This window comes from Stegostoma tigrinum, chromosome 10 (genome assembly GCF_030684315.1).
Source record: "Stegostoma tigrinum isolate sSteTig4 chromosome 10, sSteTig4.hap1, whole genome shotgun sequence".
Classification (NCBI taxonomy): Eukaryota; Metazoa; Chordata; class Chondrichthyes; order Orectolobiformes; family Stegostomatidae; genus Stegostoma; species Stegostoma tigrinum.
The window spans coordinates 983135-1001170 of record NC_081363.1 but is presented as its reverse complement, the minus strand read 5'-3'; the positions used below and the strand labels follow the sequence as shown (position 1 = coordinate 1001170).

The 18036-nt window shown below is 43.2% G+C and overlaps 1 protein-coding gene across 3 annotated transcripts in view; it reads left to right on the top strand.

Annotated features, from left to right (window-relative positions):
• LOC125455671 (heme transporter FLVCR2) overlaps positions 1 to 18036 on the top strand; it is a 140582-nt gene that overhangs the window by 54272 nt on the left and 68274 nt on the right. For all 3 annotated transcript variants that reach the window (XR_009446210.1, XM_048537965.2, XM_048537964.2), the window contains exon 4: positions 1294 to 1361. Coding sequence is in view for 2 of the 3 variants with exons in the window: in XM_048537965.2 (XP_048393922.1) it covers positions 1294 to 1361 (68 nt within the window). In the remaining variant the exon portion in view is untranslated. The remainder of the gene's footprint in view (positions 1 to 1293; positions 1362 to 18036) is intronic.

Genomic DNA, 18036 nt, shown 5'->3' with positions numbered 1-18036 from the left:
CTCCACTCGCTTTAAAACTATGCCCCCTCGTAATAGCTACCTCCACACTAGGGAAAAGTCTCTGGCTGTCCACTCTGTCTCTATCATCTATACCATCTCTACTATCTAAACTGTCATTCTTACCTGGTCTGGCCTACATGTGATACCAGACCCACAGCAATGTGATTGGCTCTTAACTGCCCTCTGGGTAATTAATGATGGGCAATAAGTGCTGGTCTCATCCTGTAAATGAATTAGAATTAATTAACCATCTCAGCGTCCTCCAGTGGTCCCCAGCATCAAGATACCAGTCTTCAGCCAGTTTGATTCATTCCACATGGTATCAAGAATAATAGTCTCAGTTTGTTCAGTCTACTCCCATAGCTGGAGTGCAGTGGTCTGTTCGTTCGGGATGTGTGCCGCTGGCAACGCCAGCAGTTACTGCCCAATCCTAGATCTGCCTGAAGTCAGTGGATCTTCAGGCCATTTCAGAAGACAGTTCAGAGTCAGCACATTTCTGTGAGTCTGGAATTGGATTGTAAAGGATATTAGTGAACCAGGTAGGTTTTGCAACAACTGACAACAAAGAACCACATATTAACTCCATTACTAATCCCAACCTCTCTTCAAAAAAGCCCAGGTATGCACATATTTGAGATACTCCTTCAAAAATTCATCTCCTGAAAATAATTAAATATGAAATGTTCATTAGAACGTGAGAACTGAGAGCAGGAGTAGGCCATTCAGCCCCTCAAGCCTGCTGTACTTCTATGTGGTCTTGGCTGGTCTCGTCTCAGCCTCAACTCCACTTTCCTGTTCGCTGTCCATAACTCTTCAACCCGTTACTCATTCAAAATCTGTCTTTAGCCCTCCTTAAATTTACTCCATGTCCCAGGATCCACCGCGCTGTGTGATAGTGAATTTCACAGATTCGTGACCCTTTGAGAGAGATAATCCCTCCTCACCTCTCATAGAATCACACAGCCCCTAAAGTGCAGAAAGAGGTATTCTGGCCCAACAAGCCTGCATTGACCCTCTGAAGAGAATTCCACACAGAAACCCCCTGACCCAGTCCCATTAACTCTTTATTTCCCATGGCCAGTCCATCTAACCAGCACATCTTTGGACTGTGAGAGGAAACCAGCGTACCTGGAGAAAACCCACACATCTCTGCTCGAAGTCTGCTACCCCTTATTCTAAACATTGTGCTTGAGCTCCCGGATTAATTGTGAGTTCTGACCAGCCAAGAAGAGAGTTATTTAATTCTAACAAGGTGCAGAGCAAACTCTTTTTTTCATTTTTTTTTCTCCACAGGAATTAACACAGGTTCCTATTATGCAGTTTCAACACTCCTGAACAAGATGGTGCTGACACATTACCCAGTATGTACCTTGTCCTCTCATGTCCTCTTTTTTCCTACTCAGATAGTGAATCAATGCCGGGAAGAATCATAACTATAATTGAAGAGTATTTTTCAACCTCGTATGCCAAATGTCCAGTGCAGGCAGTCAGCTGGTTGTGGATCAGGGTCCTGAGGCTCACAGGTCTCACAATCTGGTCATTTCTCTCATTAGTGGGTGCTGTTTAGTGAACTCAGTGTTACATTTGGGTTCTGAAAATGTTAAGGAAAATGAGTCAAACATAAATTCCCAGAACGGGGGCTCCCTTTCAAGGGACCAATGGCCTAGAATATGACAAAGACTATACATGAGGATTGTCGGCATAAACTACATACCGTTCTCTTGAGAATGTTGTCCCATCACACACAATAGAAACAGAAATGCTTGAATCTGAGATAGTGGGGCATGGAGAAATACAAAACCTGACAAAAAACCCAGGCCCTGATTGGGTCCTGACGTGGAATTTTCTGCCCATTCAGTGTTATACCATTTTACTATTCGGAAGATTACACGACTCTCAAATATGAGTTGCTTATTGCATAAAATGGATTATTTGCAGATTTTCATATTTAATAGCTGTTATACAATGTTATTGTTTATTTTAAAATAATGTTCCTCGATATGCAAAAGCAACGTTGGATGGGATCAGTATTCTGCCCCTTGCCATCACTTACTGAAACTGTAGTAATTGTGAACTGGGGAGATGGGGAAAGTGGCTTCCCCATTGTGATTATGACTGGCAGGTTAGATGGTTCCATGACTGGACAATTACTGTTGGTTTGGTCAGTGAAACACACATTCCAAGCAGGGAAAGTCCATAAGACTAGACATACAGTAACCTTTCATCAGGCCCTTCAGCCCATCAAGTCTGCTCCGCTATTCAATCGTGGCTGATATATTCCCATTCTCCTGCCTTCCCCCTGTAACCCTTGATCCCCTTACTCATCAGGAACCCAGCTATCTCTGTCTTAAATACTCTCAATCACCTGGCCTCCACAGCCCTCTGTGACACTGAGCTTCACAGATACAGCACTGTCTGGCTGAAGAAATTCCTCCTCATCTTAGTTCTAAATGGTTGTCCCTTCGTTCTGAGACTGTGCCTTCAATCCCTAGTCTCCTCTACGAATAGAAACATCTCCATGTGCATTCTACCCAGGCCTCTCTGTATTCTATAAGTTTCAATCAGATCGCCCTCATCCTTCTAAACTCCATCAAATACAGACCCAGAATCCTCAGCCGCTCCTCATGTGACAAGCCGATCATCCCCCAGATCATAGAACATAGAACATAGAAAAGTACAGCACAGTACAGGCCCTTCAGCCCACGATGTTGTGCCATGGACTAATCCTAATCCAAAAATAAAATAACCTAACCTACATTCCCCTCAATTCACTGCTGTCCATGTGCATGTCCAGCAGTCGCTTAAATGTCACTAATGACTCCGCTTCCACGACTACCACTGGCAAAATATTCCATGCGCTCACAACTCTCTGGGTGAAGAACCTCCCTCTGACGTCTCCTCTATACCTTCCTCCTAACACCTTAAAACTATGACCCCTCTTGGCAGTCAATCCTGCCCTGGGGAAAAGTCTCTGGCTATCGACTCTATCCATGCCTCTAATTACCTTGTACACCTCGATCAGGTCACCTCTCTCCCTCCTTCTCTCCAGAGAGAAAAGCCTGAGCTCAGTCAACCTCTCCTCGTAAGACAAGCCCTCCAGTCCAGGCAGCATCCTGGTAAACCTCCTTTGCACCCTCTCCAAAGCCTCCACATCTTTCCTATAATAGGGCGACCAGAACTGGACACAATATTCCAAGTGTGGTCTCATCAGGGTTTTGTAGAGCTGCAGCATGACTTCGCGGCTCTTAAACTCAATCTCCCGTTAATGAAAGCCAAAACACCATATGCTTTCTTAACAACCTTATCCACTTGGGTGGCAACTTTGAGGGAGCTATGCACTTGAACACCAAGATCCCGTTGTTCCTCCACACTGCCGAGAATCCTGCCTTTAATCCTATATTCAGCATTTAAGTTCGACCTTCCAAAATGCATCACTTCGCATTTATCCGGGTTGAACTCCATCTGCCATTTCTCAGTCCAGCTCTGCATACTGTCAATGTCTCACTGAAGCCTGCAATAGCCCTCGATACTATCAACGGCACCTCCAACCTTTGTGTCATCAGCAAACATACTAACCCGCCCCTCAACCTCCTCATCCAAGTCATTTAAGAAAACTACAAAGAGCAGAGGCCCAAGAACAGAGCCCTGCGGGACACCACTCAGCACTGACCTCCCGGCAGAATACTTATCATCTACAACCACTCTCTGCCTCCTGTCAGCCAACCAATTCTGAATCCAGACAGCCAAATCTCCCCGTATCCCATACCTCCTGACTTTATGAATGAGCCTGCCGTGGGGAACCTTATCAAACGCCTTGCTGAAGTCCATGTACACCACATCCACTGCTCAAACCTTGCCAACCTGTCTCGTGATTTCCTCAAAGAACTCAATAAGATTTGTAAGGCATGACCTGCCCCTCACAAAGCCATGCTGACTCCCTTTAATCACGCTATGCTTTTCCAAATAGTCATAAATCCTCTCCCTCAGAATTCTTTCCAAAACCTTGCTGACCACAGGCGTAAGACTGACTGGTCTTAATTTCCAGGAATTTCCCCATTCCCTTTCTTGAAAAGAGGAACAACATTTGCCTCCCTCCAATCTTCCGGTACGACTCCCGTGGAGAGTGAGGAAGCAAAGAGCTTTGCCAGTGGCATAGCAACCTCCTTTCTCGCTTCCCAGAGCAACCTAGGATAAATCTGGTCTGGCCCTGGGGACTTATCAATCTTAATGTTTGCCAAAAGCTCCAGCACATCAACTTCCTCAATCCTGATCTGTTCAAGCCTGTTTTCCTGCTCCTCAAAGTTCTCATTCACAACAAGGTCCCTTTCCTTCGTGAAAACCGAAGCAAAAAACTCATTTAGGGCTTCCCCTATCTGCTCAGACACCACACACAAGTTCCCTACGCTATCCCTGATCGGCTCTACCTTCTCCCTGATCGTTCTCTTATTCCTCATGTATGAGTAAAATGCCTTTGGGTTGTCCCTAATCCTTCCTGCCAAACCTTTTTCCTGCCCCCTCCTGGCCCTCCTCAGTCCACTTTTGAGCTCCTTCCGAGCAAGCCTGTAATCCTCTAAAGCTGTGCTAGACCCTTGCTTCCTCCACCTTACGTACGCTGCCTTTTTCTTTTTGACAAGAAGCACCTCTGTTCCTGTCATCCAAGGCTCCTTAATCTTACCCCTTCTTAACTGTCTCAGAGGAACAAATTTATACATCGCTCACAACAACTGCTCCTTAAACAGCCTCCACATGTCTGCTGTGCCCCTTCTGTGGAACAATTGCTCCCAATCTGAACTTCCCAACTCCTGCCTGATAGCATCATAATTTCCTTTACCTCAGTTAAATATCTTCCCCTAGTAACTGCTCTTTTTCCTTTCCATGGCGATGGTAAATGTAGCATTCTTGTAAATCATTCATAAATGGATCGTTCTTGTAAACCTCCTCTGGACACCCCCACCACGGCCACATATCCTTCCTTAGGTACAGGGCCCAAAACTGTTCACAATACTGCAAATATAGTATAACCCGAGCCTTACACAGTCTCAGCAATACGTCCCTGCTCTTGTATTCTAGCCCTCTTGGAATGAATGCTAAGTGCCAACTGAGTCTGCACATTAACCTGAAGAGAATCCTGAAGTAGGATGCCTTTGTGCTTCAGATTTCAAAAGCCTTGCCCCATTTAGAAAATTGTCTGCACCTCTGTTCTTCCTACCAAGTGTATAACCTCACGCTTTCTCACATTCTAATCCATCTGCTGCTTCTTTGTTCACTCTCCGAGCCTGTCCAAGTCCTTCTGCAGCTTGTCTGCCTCCTCAACACTATCTGTCCCTCCACGTTACCTTTGTGTCATGTGCAGACTCAGCAACAATTTTATGGACCAGGCCAGAACACCCTCAAAATATTTTAAGAAGGATTTGTCAAGGGCAGGTCATGTCTCACAAACCTCACTGAGTTTTTTGAGAAGGTGACCAAGCATGTGGATGGGGGTAGGGCAGTTGACGTGGTGTACGTGGACTTTGATAAGGTTCCACATGGTAGGCTATTAGAGAAAATACAGAGGCACGGGATTGAGGGAGACTTAGCAGTTTGGATTAGAAACTGGCTTTGTGTAAGAAGGCAACGAGTGGTGGTTGATGGAAAATATTCAGCCTGGAGTCAGGTCACTAGTGGTGTGCCTCAAGGATCTGTTTTGGGACCACTGCTGTTTGTCATTTTTATAAATGACTTGGACGCAGGCATAGGTGGATGGGTTAGTAAGTTTGCAGATGACACTAAAGTTGGTGGATGGTGGACAGTGTGGAAGAATGTTGCAGGTTGCAGGGAGACTTGGATAAACTGCAGAATTGGGCTGAGAGGTGTCAAATGGAGTTTAATACAGATAAATGTGAAGTGATTCACTTTGGGAAGAATAATAGGAAGGCAGAATACTGTGTCAATGGAAAGATTCTTGGTAGTGTGGATGTGCAGAGGGATCTTGGTGTCCATGTACATAGATCCCTGAAAGTTGCCACCCAGGGTTGATAGTACTGTTAAGAAAGCTTACGGTGTGTTAGATTTTATTGGTAGAGGGATTGAGTTCCAGAGCCAGGATGTCATGCTGCAACTGGACAAAACGCTAGTGCGGCCTCACTTGGAATATTGCGTGCAGTTCTGGTCGCCCCATTACAGGAAGGATGTGGAAGTATTGGAAAAGGTGCAGAGGAGATTTACCAGGATGTTGCCTGGCCTGGAGCGCAGGCCCTATGAAGAAAGGCTGAGGGACTTGGGTCTGTTCTTATTGGAGAGAAGGAGCCTAAGAGGGTATTTAATAGAGACATACAAGATGATCAGCGGATTAGATAGGGTGGACAGTGAGAGTCTTTTTCCGAGGATGATGACATCGGCTTGTACAAGGGGGCATAGCTACAAGTTGAGGGATGATAGATTTAAGACAGATGTCAGAGGCAGGTTCTTTACTCAGACAGTGGTAAGGGTGTGGAACGCCCTGCCTGCCAATGTAGTTAACTCAGCCACGTTAGGGGCATTTGAACAGTCGGTGGATAAGCATATGGATAATGATGGGATAGTGTAGGGGGATGGGCTTAGATTAGCTCACAGGCCGGTGTAACATTGAGGGCCGAAGGGCTTGTTCTGCGCTGTACTGTTCTATGTTCTGAGGTAGCCTAGACCCTAACTTTTTTATTTATTTTAAAGGCAGATGTGAAGTGGGTGTTCCAGGTGTGATGCAACTGGTCAAGCCACTCAGCTTTTATTTAAACACTACAGTTGAAACACAAACAAAAGAAAGTGGAATTTAGAATAACGTAACTATGGGAAAACTTAACTGAATACTCAATACAGTAATTTAACGAATTAGCTGTTCTAATACAGTAACGTCCCATAAATACACCCCTTGGCAAAAAGGTAAATTCAAACGCAGGTTCTTACAGGCAGGAGGGAACAATATCCAGAGAGAGATTTCAGGGAAAGTCAGTTCGGAATCATTTACTGAAGCTTCCAGCAGTTCTGGTACTCACACATCCTGGTGACTGCTGCAGCTAAAAAATCCTAGAACCTGAACAGGGAGAACTGGCCACTCCCTTTCCATAGTTACACAGTTTTAAACACCATTGTTTCAGGCTGACTCCCATAGCCACTTCAACACCTCTGTTTTTACAACATCTCTTCAAAAAAGCACGGGACAACATAACCTTTCTAAAGTGACAGCATTGTCACACCTCCAACTTAAAAAAATGAACCATCAATAAACAAAGAAGGCTTCATTTTAAAACCCTTGATGTTATCTATTAATACACTGCAGAACATACAGATACCATTGACTCTAACCATGCAAACATTCACTACTACATTCTCTTTCAGTCTGTTTACATCTGCCACTAAACACCTCCATCTTTCTTCTTCCACGTCAAGGCAATATGTTGACAATTTTGTTCTCTCATCCTGCTATGTGTATAACTTTCAAACTGAATGGCTGCAATAATAAGCTTCATCTGAACAGTCTGGAATATTTGTTGTTAAATTTCTCCTGAGACTTTAGTGGGTTATGATCAGTACATACAATTGTCTGAGACACATTACCAGCAATATAAATGTTGAAATGTTGAAATGCCAACACCAAGCTCAAGGTCTCTTTCTCAGTTGTGAAATAGTTCCATTGATGATCATTCAGTTTCCTGAGGCATACCCAATAGGTCTGTCTATCTTCTCATTGTCTTCTTGTAAGAGGACAGCACCAACACCCACATCCCTTGCATCGATAACCACCTTAAATGGCTTTGTATAATTAGGTGCTTACACTGGGGCAGTGGTTAACACAGCTTTCAGACTGTCAAATGCCTTCTGACAGTCTGCTGTCCACTGAAATTCTCTGCATTTCTTCAATAGATCAGTCAATGTAGCAACCACACTGCTAAAATCCAGTGTGAATATCTGATAAAACCCAGTCAATCCCAGGAATGGTCGTCCTACCGTCCTTAGCGATGGTATGGGCAACTCCCCAATAACCTTTGTTTTAACTTTCCTTCGGGCTATCTGTCCTTGTCTGATAACATGGCCCAGGAATGTGACTTGGATTTTTGCAAATTCACGGTTAGCCAAGTTTATCACGAAGCCTGCCTCCGAAAGTCAGTCGAGTAATTCTGATAAATGTGGTAAATGTTCCAATGATGTGTGACCAAAAATCACCAGGCGGTCGATATACACCACACAATTGGTTAATCCAGAAATGACTTATTGGTTAGTCTTTGAAATGTGGCTGGCGCATTTTTCGTACCAAATGAGATGACTTTAAATTGGTGCAGTCCATTTGGTGTTATGAAAGCTGAAATTGTCTTCAGTCTTCTGGATAAAGATACTTACCAGTATCCTCTGAGTCAGTCCAATTTAGAAATACAAGTTGTTTGTCCCACCTTCTCAATACAGTCTTCCAAATGTGGAATCGGACATGAATCAGACTTTGTAACTGTGTTAACTTTGCGATAATCTACACATAATTGTTGGATACCATCTGGTTTTTGCCCCATTACTACAGGTGAGCTCCAGTCACTGGAACTGACTTTGATTATATTGTCTTAGAACATGCTTTCAATCTCTTTTGAACCCGTACCAACATTAGAAGGTTAAGTCTAGAAGGATGTTGCTTAATTGGAACTGCATTTCCCATATCACATAACTAAATTAGTGTTTCCCAGCTTATTCCCACATATCTCCCCAAGTGATAGCCGTAACTCTTGCAGATCATTTCAGTTTTCCTCTGCAAGGTAACTCAATAATTTATCCCAGCTTTTGAGAATTTCCTCATTGACCAACTTAATTTAAGGAATGTCCAATTCTACATTCTCTGAACTTGGTTCTTCACTCGGTGTTGTGACCAGCAATACATACTCTTTTACATTCCTTCCCTATTAAAATACCTCTTGGTCATATTCACATGACACACTCTGTGAGATTTCTTTCTATCTGAAGTCCTTATCAAATAATTTACCTCACTCAGTCTCCTTTCGATCTGATAATGCCCACCAAACCTTGCTTTTAAAGACTCATCTATCACTGGAAGTGAAGTTTTGATTTCTTGTCTGCTTCCTGTTTCATCACATGCTGTGTTACTTTTAAATGTGTCTAGCTAAATCACTTGCTCTATTTAATCTTTCCCTAAAATTTGGCACATAGTCCAAATATGTGGTTATTGAACTCTGTCTCACTACTTTCTCCTAAATTAATTTCAGTGGTCCTTCCACCTCATGTCCAAAAACTAATTCAAATGGCTCGAATTTAGTTGATTCCTTTGGTGCATGCCTAATGGCAAAACATCCAAATGGATTTCCTTTATTCCAATCATCTGCATAGTCTTGACTATAAGCCTTCGACATGCTCTTTGAAGTTTTATGCCACCTTTCTAATGCTCCCTGTGATTCTGAATGATACACTGGATTTGAATTGGTTTATTCCTAAGCTTTTCATAACTTCTCTGCATAATTTTGATGCTCGATCTGATTGTGGATCGTTGTGGTCACAACAATGGCCCCTGCAGAGCTCCACTTGTCACTGGCTGCCATCCTGAAAAAGACACCTTTATCCCCATTCCCTGCCTCCTGCCAATCAGCCAATCCTCTATCCACGCCAGTACATTGTCCCTAACACCATGGGCTCTTATCTTATTTCACAGCATCCTGTGCGGCACCTTGTCAAAGGCCTCCTGGAAATCCAAATAGATCACATCGACTGGCTGTCCTTTGTCCAACTTGCTCTGTTACCTCCTGAAAGAATTCTAACAGATTTTTCAGGCATGACATCTCCTCTTTCTTCCAATCCCATGCATACATTAGCATGTGCTGGAAACTTGCTTCATTTCCATCATTAATTGACAGCAGTTTGATTGCTAACACAACAAGAACCATGCTTAAGCTATTGTTTTGTTTCTTCTTTTATGAATCACTTTGTAAAGTTGCAGGAGAGTTTTAACATCACAACTGACTGTCTTTGGAAACTTGCTGGTTTTTGTGGAGTTGTGTTTGAGTTTGGTCAGTGAAAGTTTCTATTCCCTCAGTTGTTGTACTGGACTGGTTCCAAGAAATCTGTTTGAGTATTGATCCTTTGGACAACCAAACCTGATAGCTGTGATGCCTAAAGCTTTGGTGTTTGTTCAGGCGAAATTCACGGACAAGACTGAAAATTTTTCCGAAGTTCTGTCAAGTGCCACCTGAACTTTTATTTGGGTTCTGGGCTGGTTCCGGCGTACCAGAAAAGGCCGCAGCTGTTCCAGTGAAGTTTCAGCATGAGACTGGCAACCTGTTCAGTGATATTGAAATTGTCCAGATGTATCCTCCCACATGACATGGTACAAACAAATCTGGCCTATTACTGACTTTTGGTCCCCATCAAATCATCGGTAAACCGATGAAAGGTTCATCAACATGGATCTCAAATAATACGCACTGACAATAACCATGGAAACAATTGACAGGCAATGAAGTAGGTTTCAAAGAGTAGTCAGTGTTGTAACATGGGAATAACCTCACCTGTACTGTGCTGAAACAAAGGAGATTATGATGGGATGAGGGAGGAGTTAGGTATGTGAAATGGGAACAAAAACTTTATGGTGGGTCAATGGACGACCAGTGGAGGACTTTCAAAACAAGTTTTCACCGTGCTCAGCAGAAGTATATTCCAGGGATAAGGAAGAACCGTCAGAAAAGAGAGACCCAGCCATGGATGTCTAAGGAAATAAAGGAAAGTATCAGATTGAAAAAAAACACATACAAAAAAGCTAAGATTAATGGGTAACTAATAGACTGGGAAATCTTAAAATGCCAACAGAGAGCCACAAAATAAAAATAAGATAGATTATGAGAGTAAACTAGCTCAGAATAGAAAAACAGGCAGCAAAAGTTTCTATAAATATGTAAATCGTAAAAAAGCGGCGATGGTAAACATTGGTCCTTTAGAGGATGAGAAGGCCGATTTAATAACTAGGAATGAGGAAATAGCCGAGACATTAAACAGTTATTTTGTGTCGGTCTTCACAGTGGAAGACACAAATAACATGCCGAAAACTAATGGCAAGGAAGTTATAGCAGGTGAGGACGTAGAAACTATCATCATTATCACTAAGGAGGCAATGCTGGGCAAGATAATTACAGCGCAGTCAGGCCCTTCCGCCCTCGATGTTGTGCCGACCTATGAAACTAATCTGAAGCCCGTCTGACCTGCCCTATTCCATTATCATCCATATGTTTATCCAATGACCATTTAAATGTCCATAAACTTGACGAGTCTACTACTGTTGCAGGCAGGGCATTCTACACCCTTACTACTCTCCGAGTAAAGAATCTACCTTTGACATCTGTCCTATATCTATCACCCCTCAATTTAAAGCTATGTCCCCTCCTGCTCGCCATCACCATCTGAGGTATAAGGCTCTCACTGTCCACCCTATCTAATCCTCTGATCATCTTGTATGTCTCTATTAAGTCGCCTCTTAACCTTCTTCTCTCTAATGAAAATAGCCTCAAACCCCTCAGCCTTTCCTCATAAGACCTTCCCTCCATACCAGGCAACATCCTGGTAATTTCCTCTGCACCCTTTCCAAAGCTTCCACATCCTTCCTGTAATGCAGCGGCCAGAACTGTACGCAATACTCCAAGTGTGGCTGCACTAGAGTTTTGTACAGCTGCAACATGACCTCATGGCTCTGAAACTCAATCCCTCTACCAATGAAACCTAACACACCATACGCCTTCTTAACAACCCTATCAACCTGGGTGACAACTTTTAGAGATCTATGCACATGGACACCAAGATCTCTCTGCTCATCCACACAACCAAGAATCTTCCCATTAGCCCAATACTTTGCATTCTTGTTACTCCTTCCAAAGGGAATCACCTCACACTTTTCCACATTAAACTCCATTTGCCACCTCTCAGCCCAGCTCTGCAGCTTATCTATGTTCCTCTGTAACCTGCAACATTCTTCCGGACTATCCACAACTCCACCAACTTTAGTGTCATCCGCAAATTTACTGACCCATCCTTCTACACCCTCATCCAGGCCATTTATAAAAATGATAAACAGCAGTGGCCCCAAAACAGATCCTTGCGGTACACCACTCATAACTGAACTCCAGGAAGAACATTTTCCATGAACCACCACCCTCTGTCTTCTTACGGCTAGCCAATTTCTGATCCTAACCGCTAAATCACCCTCAATTCCATGCCTCCGTATTTTCTGCAAAAGCCTACTGTGGGGAACCTTATCAAACGCTTTACTGAAATCCATATACACCACATCAACCACTTTACCCTCATCCACCTGTTTGGCCACCTTCTCAAAGAACTCAATAAGGTTTGTGAGGCACGATCTATCCTTCATAAAACCGTGTTGACTATCCCTAATCAAATTATTCCTTTCTGGAAAATTATAACTCTCTTATAATCTCTTATATTCCTCTCCAACTCTTTACCCACAACTGAAGTAAGGCTCACTTGTCTATAATTACCAGAGTTGTCTCTACTCCCTTCTTGAACAAGGGGACAACCCAATGTGACACCACTGTTTAAGAAAGGAAGTAGACAAAAACGAGTAACTATAGGTCAATTAGCTTAACTTTGGTAGTGGGGAAAATGCTTGACATCTGGATACAAATTGTCTCATTGGGAACACCCAGCATAAGTTCATGAAGGGTAGGTCATGTTTAACTAATTTGGTGGAATTCTTTGAGAACATTATTTGGATGGTGGACAATGGAGAACCTGTGGATGTGGTGTATTTGGATTTCCTGAAGGGATTTGATAAGGTGCCACACCAAAGGCTGCCATACAAGATAAAGCTGCACGGTATTACAGGTAATGTATTGACATGGACAGAGGATTGGTTGACCAGTAGAAAGCAAAGAGTAGGGGTAAATGGGTGTTTTTCTGGTTGGCAGTCAGTGGCTAGTGGTGTGCCTCAGGGATCAGTGTTGGGACCACAATTGTTTACAATTAACATAGATGAATTGGAGTTGGAGACAAAGCATGGTGTGTCAAAATTTGCAGATGACACTGAGGTGAGTGGTAGAGCGAAGTGTGCAGAAGACACTGAAAGTCTGCAGGGGAATATAGATAGTCTAAGTGAGTGGGCAAAGCTCTGGCAGATGGAGTACAATGTTGATAAGTGTGAGATCATCCATTTTGGTATGAATAACAGCAAAATGCACTATGTTTTAAATGGTAAAAAATTGCAGCACCCTGCTGTGCAGAGGGACTTGGGCATCCTTGTGCATGAATTGCTAAAAGTAAGATCGCAGGTGCAGCAGGTAATTAAAAAGGCAAATGGAATTTTGTCTGTCATTGCTAGAGAGATGGAGTTTAAGAACAGGGAGGCTATGCTACAGCTGTACAGGGTCCTGGTGAGACCACACCTGGAGTACTGTGTGCAGCTTTGGTCTCCTTACTTGAGAAGATATATACTAGCACTGGAGGGGGTGCAGAGGAGATTCGCTCGGTTGATTCCAGAGTTGAGAGGGTTGGATTATGAGGAGAGACTGAGTAGACTGGGATTATACTCATTGGAATTCAGAAGAATGAGGAGAGATCTTATAGAAACATATAAGATTTTGAAGGGAATGGGTAAAGTGGAGGCAGGGAGGTTGTTTCCACTAGCAGGTGAAACTAGGACTAGAGGACATTGCCTCAAAATAAAGGGAAGCAGATGTAGGACTGAGGTCAGAAGGAACTTCTTCACCCAAAGGGTTGTCAATCTGTGGAATTCCCTGCCCAGTGAAGCGGTTGAAGCTACCTCACTGAATGTTTTTAAGGCAAGGCTAGATAAATTTTTGAACAGTAAAGGAATTAAGGGTTATGGGTGAGTGGGTGGGTAAGTGGAGCTGAGTCTCAAAGATCAGCCATGATCTTATTAAATGGCGGGGCAGGCTCAAGGGGCCGGATGGCCTACTCCTGCTCCTAGTTCTTATGTTCTTCATGTAGGCACAGCAAACTCTCAAAACAGCAATGAGATTATAATCAAACAATCTCATCAAAAGGAAGAAGGTAGCTTACATAAGGTGGAGGAAGCTAGGGTCAAGCTCAGCTCTAGAGGATTACAGGCCGGCGAGGAAGGAGGTCAAAAATGGTCTGAGGAGAGCCAGGAGGGGGCATGAGAAAGGCTTGGCAGAACGGTTTAGGGAGAACACAAAGGCATTTTACACTTATGTGAGGAATAAGAGAATGGTCAAAGAAAGAGTAGGGCCGATCAGGGATAGCATAGGGAACTTGTGTGTGGAGTCTGAGGAGGTAGGGGAAGCCCTAAATGAGTTTTTTGCTTCTGTCTTTACGAAAGAAACGAACTTTGTAGTGAATGAAACCTTTGAAGAGCAGGTCTGCATGCTGGAATGGATAGAGATAGAGGAAGCTGATGTGCTGAAAATTTTGTCAAACATTAAGATTGACAAGTCACCAGGCCTGGACCAGATTTGTCCTCGGCTGCTTTGGGAAGCGAGAAATGCAATTGCTTCGCCACTTGCGAGGATCTTTGCATCCTCGCTGTCCACTGGAGTCGTACCTGAGGACTGGAGAGAGGCAAATGTAATTCCTCTCTTCAAGAAAGGAAATAGGGAAATCCCCGGCAATTACAGACCAGTAAGTCTGACGTCTGTGGTCTGCAAGGTGTTAGAAAGGATTCTGAGGGATAGGATTTATGACCATGTGGAAGAGCATGGCTTGATCGTGGCAACATCGTGGGCTGAAGGGCCTGTTCTGTGCTGTACTGTTCTATGTTCTATGTTCTATTAATCTATTTTGACAGTATTGCTTGAAGGATAATTCCATTCTTCATGTTTTGAATCTTCACATCCAGCTGCAAGGTTCTCACCCCTAGGGCAATACACACTCTTGTGATACCCTCAAGTCTTCATAAATTATGACCTCACGTTTTGAATCTACAAAGTGCTACTTCTGAGCTAATACCAAATTTTCTATAACTCTATGGTACTTCCTGGACAAGCGTATGGACGTACATGGAATAGTGTGGGTTAGATGGGCTTCAGATCGGTATGACAGGTCGGCACAACATCGAGGACCGAAGGGCCTGTACTGTGCTGTAATGTTCTATGTTCTATATCGATCCACCTGGCATTTCAGGGGGTAACCAGGTCAATGACGACACTGAGTTAATTGAATGCTTCTAACCAGAAACATAAATAAGTGCAATGTTGGTGGTGAGCAATATTTCTCGGCACGGTGGCTCAGTGGTTAGCACCGCAGCCTCACAGCGCCAGCAACCCAGGTTCGATCCCCTCCTCAGGTGACTGTCTGTGTGGAGTTTGCACATTCTCCCCAAATCTACGTGGATTTCCTCTGGGTGCTCCGGTTTCCTCCCACAGCCCAAAGGTGTACAGGTTAGGTGATTTGGCTCTGGGAAAATGGCCGTAGTGTCCAGGGGTGTGTAAGTTGGGTGCATTAGGCATGGGAAATGCAGGGTTACAGGCAAAGGGTCGGGGGATGGGTCTGGGTGGGATGCTTTTCGGAGGGGTGATGTGGATTTGTTGGGCCAAATGGCCTGTTTCCACACTGTAGGAATTCTATGAAGTCTATGAAATTGCTGCCAACTGAGAAAGGGACCATGGTGAGGTTTGCGTATGTTCTGGCAGATTCCAAATGAAGTTCAGTGGTCTATCAGCTTTCCTGTTTGGGGTGCATTGCACTCCTACTAACCTCTCATCATAGCTGTTGAAAATATATTTTCATTTAGTAATAACTACAAAATCATTATGCAGTGAAAGACCAAAGCCTAGAGCTGCACTTCTGCTTTCAATAACCGGCCTATAGTGGTGGAGTGAAATGAGATTCTGTGTTACACTGCCAATCAGCTGATGGCCTGTTCCGATTCTTTCATGATAAATGAGGATTTACGTCATTCTCTTAAACTCCTTGTCAATACCTTCTGCCATTGAATACAATGGAACCAGAATGGGGTGTTTAACATAGCACACCTTATCCTACCAGTACTTTGATTCCCAAAGCTCGGACCGAGCCTGAAACTCACTCTGAGGAAATTTCCTAGTGACTGATCCCAAATAAATGGTTTTGCACTTTCTGCATTCTTCCACCACATCATAGCATGTTGGAATTGTTCTTTGCTGTGAGATTAATGACAATCTCATGCTGGTTATGTTAGGTCTCTGTTTTTGTTGTCTGTAAAATTCATCCTGATCTGTCTATTTAAACTCTTTTGAAGAACACCACACCCACACTCCAGCCTTGATTCCTATTTTGATCTGATTAATCTGTTGCATCGTCATTCTCCTTACTTCTTTACATCCTTTGGAAAGGTGATAAATGCTGGCCAGCCAGACGTGCCCACATCCCACAAATGAATTTAAAAAACCTTTTGTCCTTCCTGACATCTTCTCGATAATGATTCAGAGAGCAGTGATTCTTTGGAATTTCTGTCCCAGAGGACTGTGCTAGGTCAATCATTAATTAAGTTCAAAACAGAAATTGATAGGCTTCTAAAACTAATGACCCTATGAAAATAGTGTGAGAAAATGATAGTGTAGAGATGACTAATCATGATCTAAAGTGGTGGAGCAGACTCAGTGGGCTGAGTGGCCTGTTCTCATTCCTGTCTTCTGTAACTTGACCTGCACAAATTGGTGCATGATTAGTTCAAATACAGCTGAACCATGACATGACCATGTTAGCATCTGTACAAACAGCGTACCAAATGCATTAGCCTTGTTTCAGGTGATGGGAAGTGGATGTTTTCTCTGTTAATGTGAGCCCATACAATGTTGCTTTGATCTCATAACTTCCATTAATCTTGATTTACAACAGGAAATTTATAATCAAAATTGTTGAGGCAAAAACACTTCAGCAAGTCCTAGTCGATGTCAGGCTGGTGCCAGGTGCTACTCAGACTGTCACCTCACAGGAAGAGGGATGACCCAGTGGTAGTATTACAGCATTATTAGCCCAGTGACCCAGGTAATATTCTGGGGACCTGGGTTCGATATCCTGCCAAAGCAGATAGTGAAATAACAATCTGGGATTAAGAATATAATGACAACCATGAAACTATTGTCAATCTTTGGAAAACTCCATCTGGTTCACTGAAATTCTGCCATTCTTACGTGTGACGCACACCCACAACAATGTGGCCGGTTGTTAACTGCCTCTTCAGGGACAGTAAATATTGGCCTGGCCTTTTGAATTGCCTACCAAAAGATATCTAGGTATCATTTTGAGCAAGAGTTTAGGGTGTGTCACAAGAGGCCAGCAACACAATCAAACAATCTACTGTGTGTGTGTGTGTGTGTGTGTGTGTGTGTGTGTGTGTGTCTGTGTGTGTCTGTGTGTGTGTGTCTGTGTGTGTGTGTGCGCGCGTGTGTGTGTGTGTGAACTCCTGGCATCGGGGGGAAGAGGATTTTAAACAGGAGTATCTCCTTTATCAATCAGTCCTGGTGTGTGGCACATTGAGGTGCAATATGTGATGTTGTATGCAGTATTGTTATCAGTAAACAACATATTCTAATTATTGGAAGTAATAAGAAATTATATTTTTGGTTTTCGAAAATGTTACAAACATCTTTAAGTGTATCTGCAATAGCAAGTCAGTTTAAGGTATGTATAATGTTTCAACGTTGCTCTGTGCACGTGGAAATGTGTAACTATTTTAATTAATATTTATATAAATGTGTTTCATTACATTTCTGTTCTTCACTTTTGTTGTTGTGTATTCCATGGTTTTAGAAAAAGCAGAATGCCTGTTAAAGATAATTTATTTAACGTATGGTTCGAATGGGTCTGTAGGGCAAACTCTTGTGTCTTTAGCTTCTGTGATCAATCATCTTTTCTCAATGAGCTTTCCATCAGCCCTAGTTGTTCAATGTAGAAAACAGAATGTATTGTGCAGCACTCTGAGACATGTTGATGTATCTGTGTGCTGTGCTGTGAAACGAAAGGATTGTAGCTTGCACCTATGTTTTCCCACTAATTTCTCCACCTTGATTGTTCAGTCCAGAGGAGATACAGAGTGGATACAAGGTGCTTCCCTAAACGGATGGA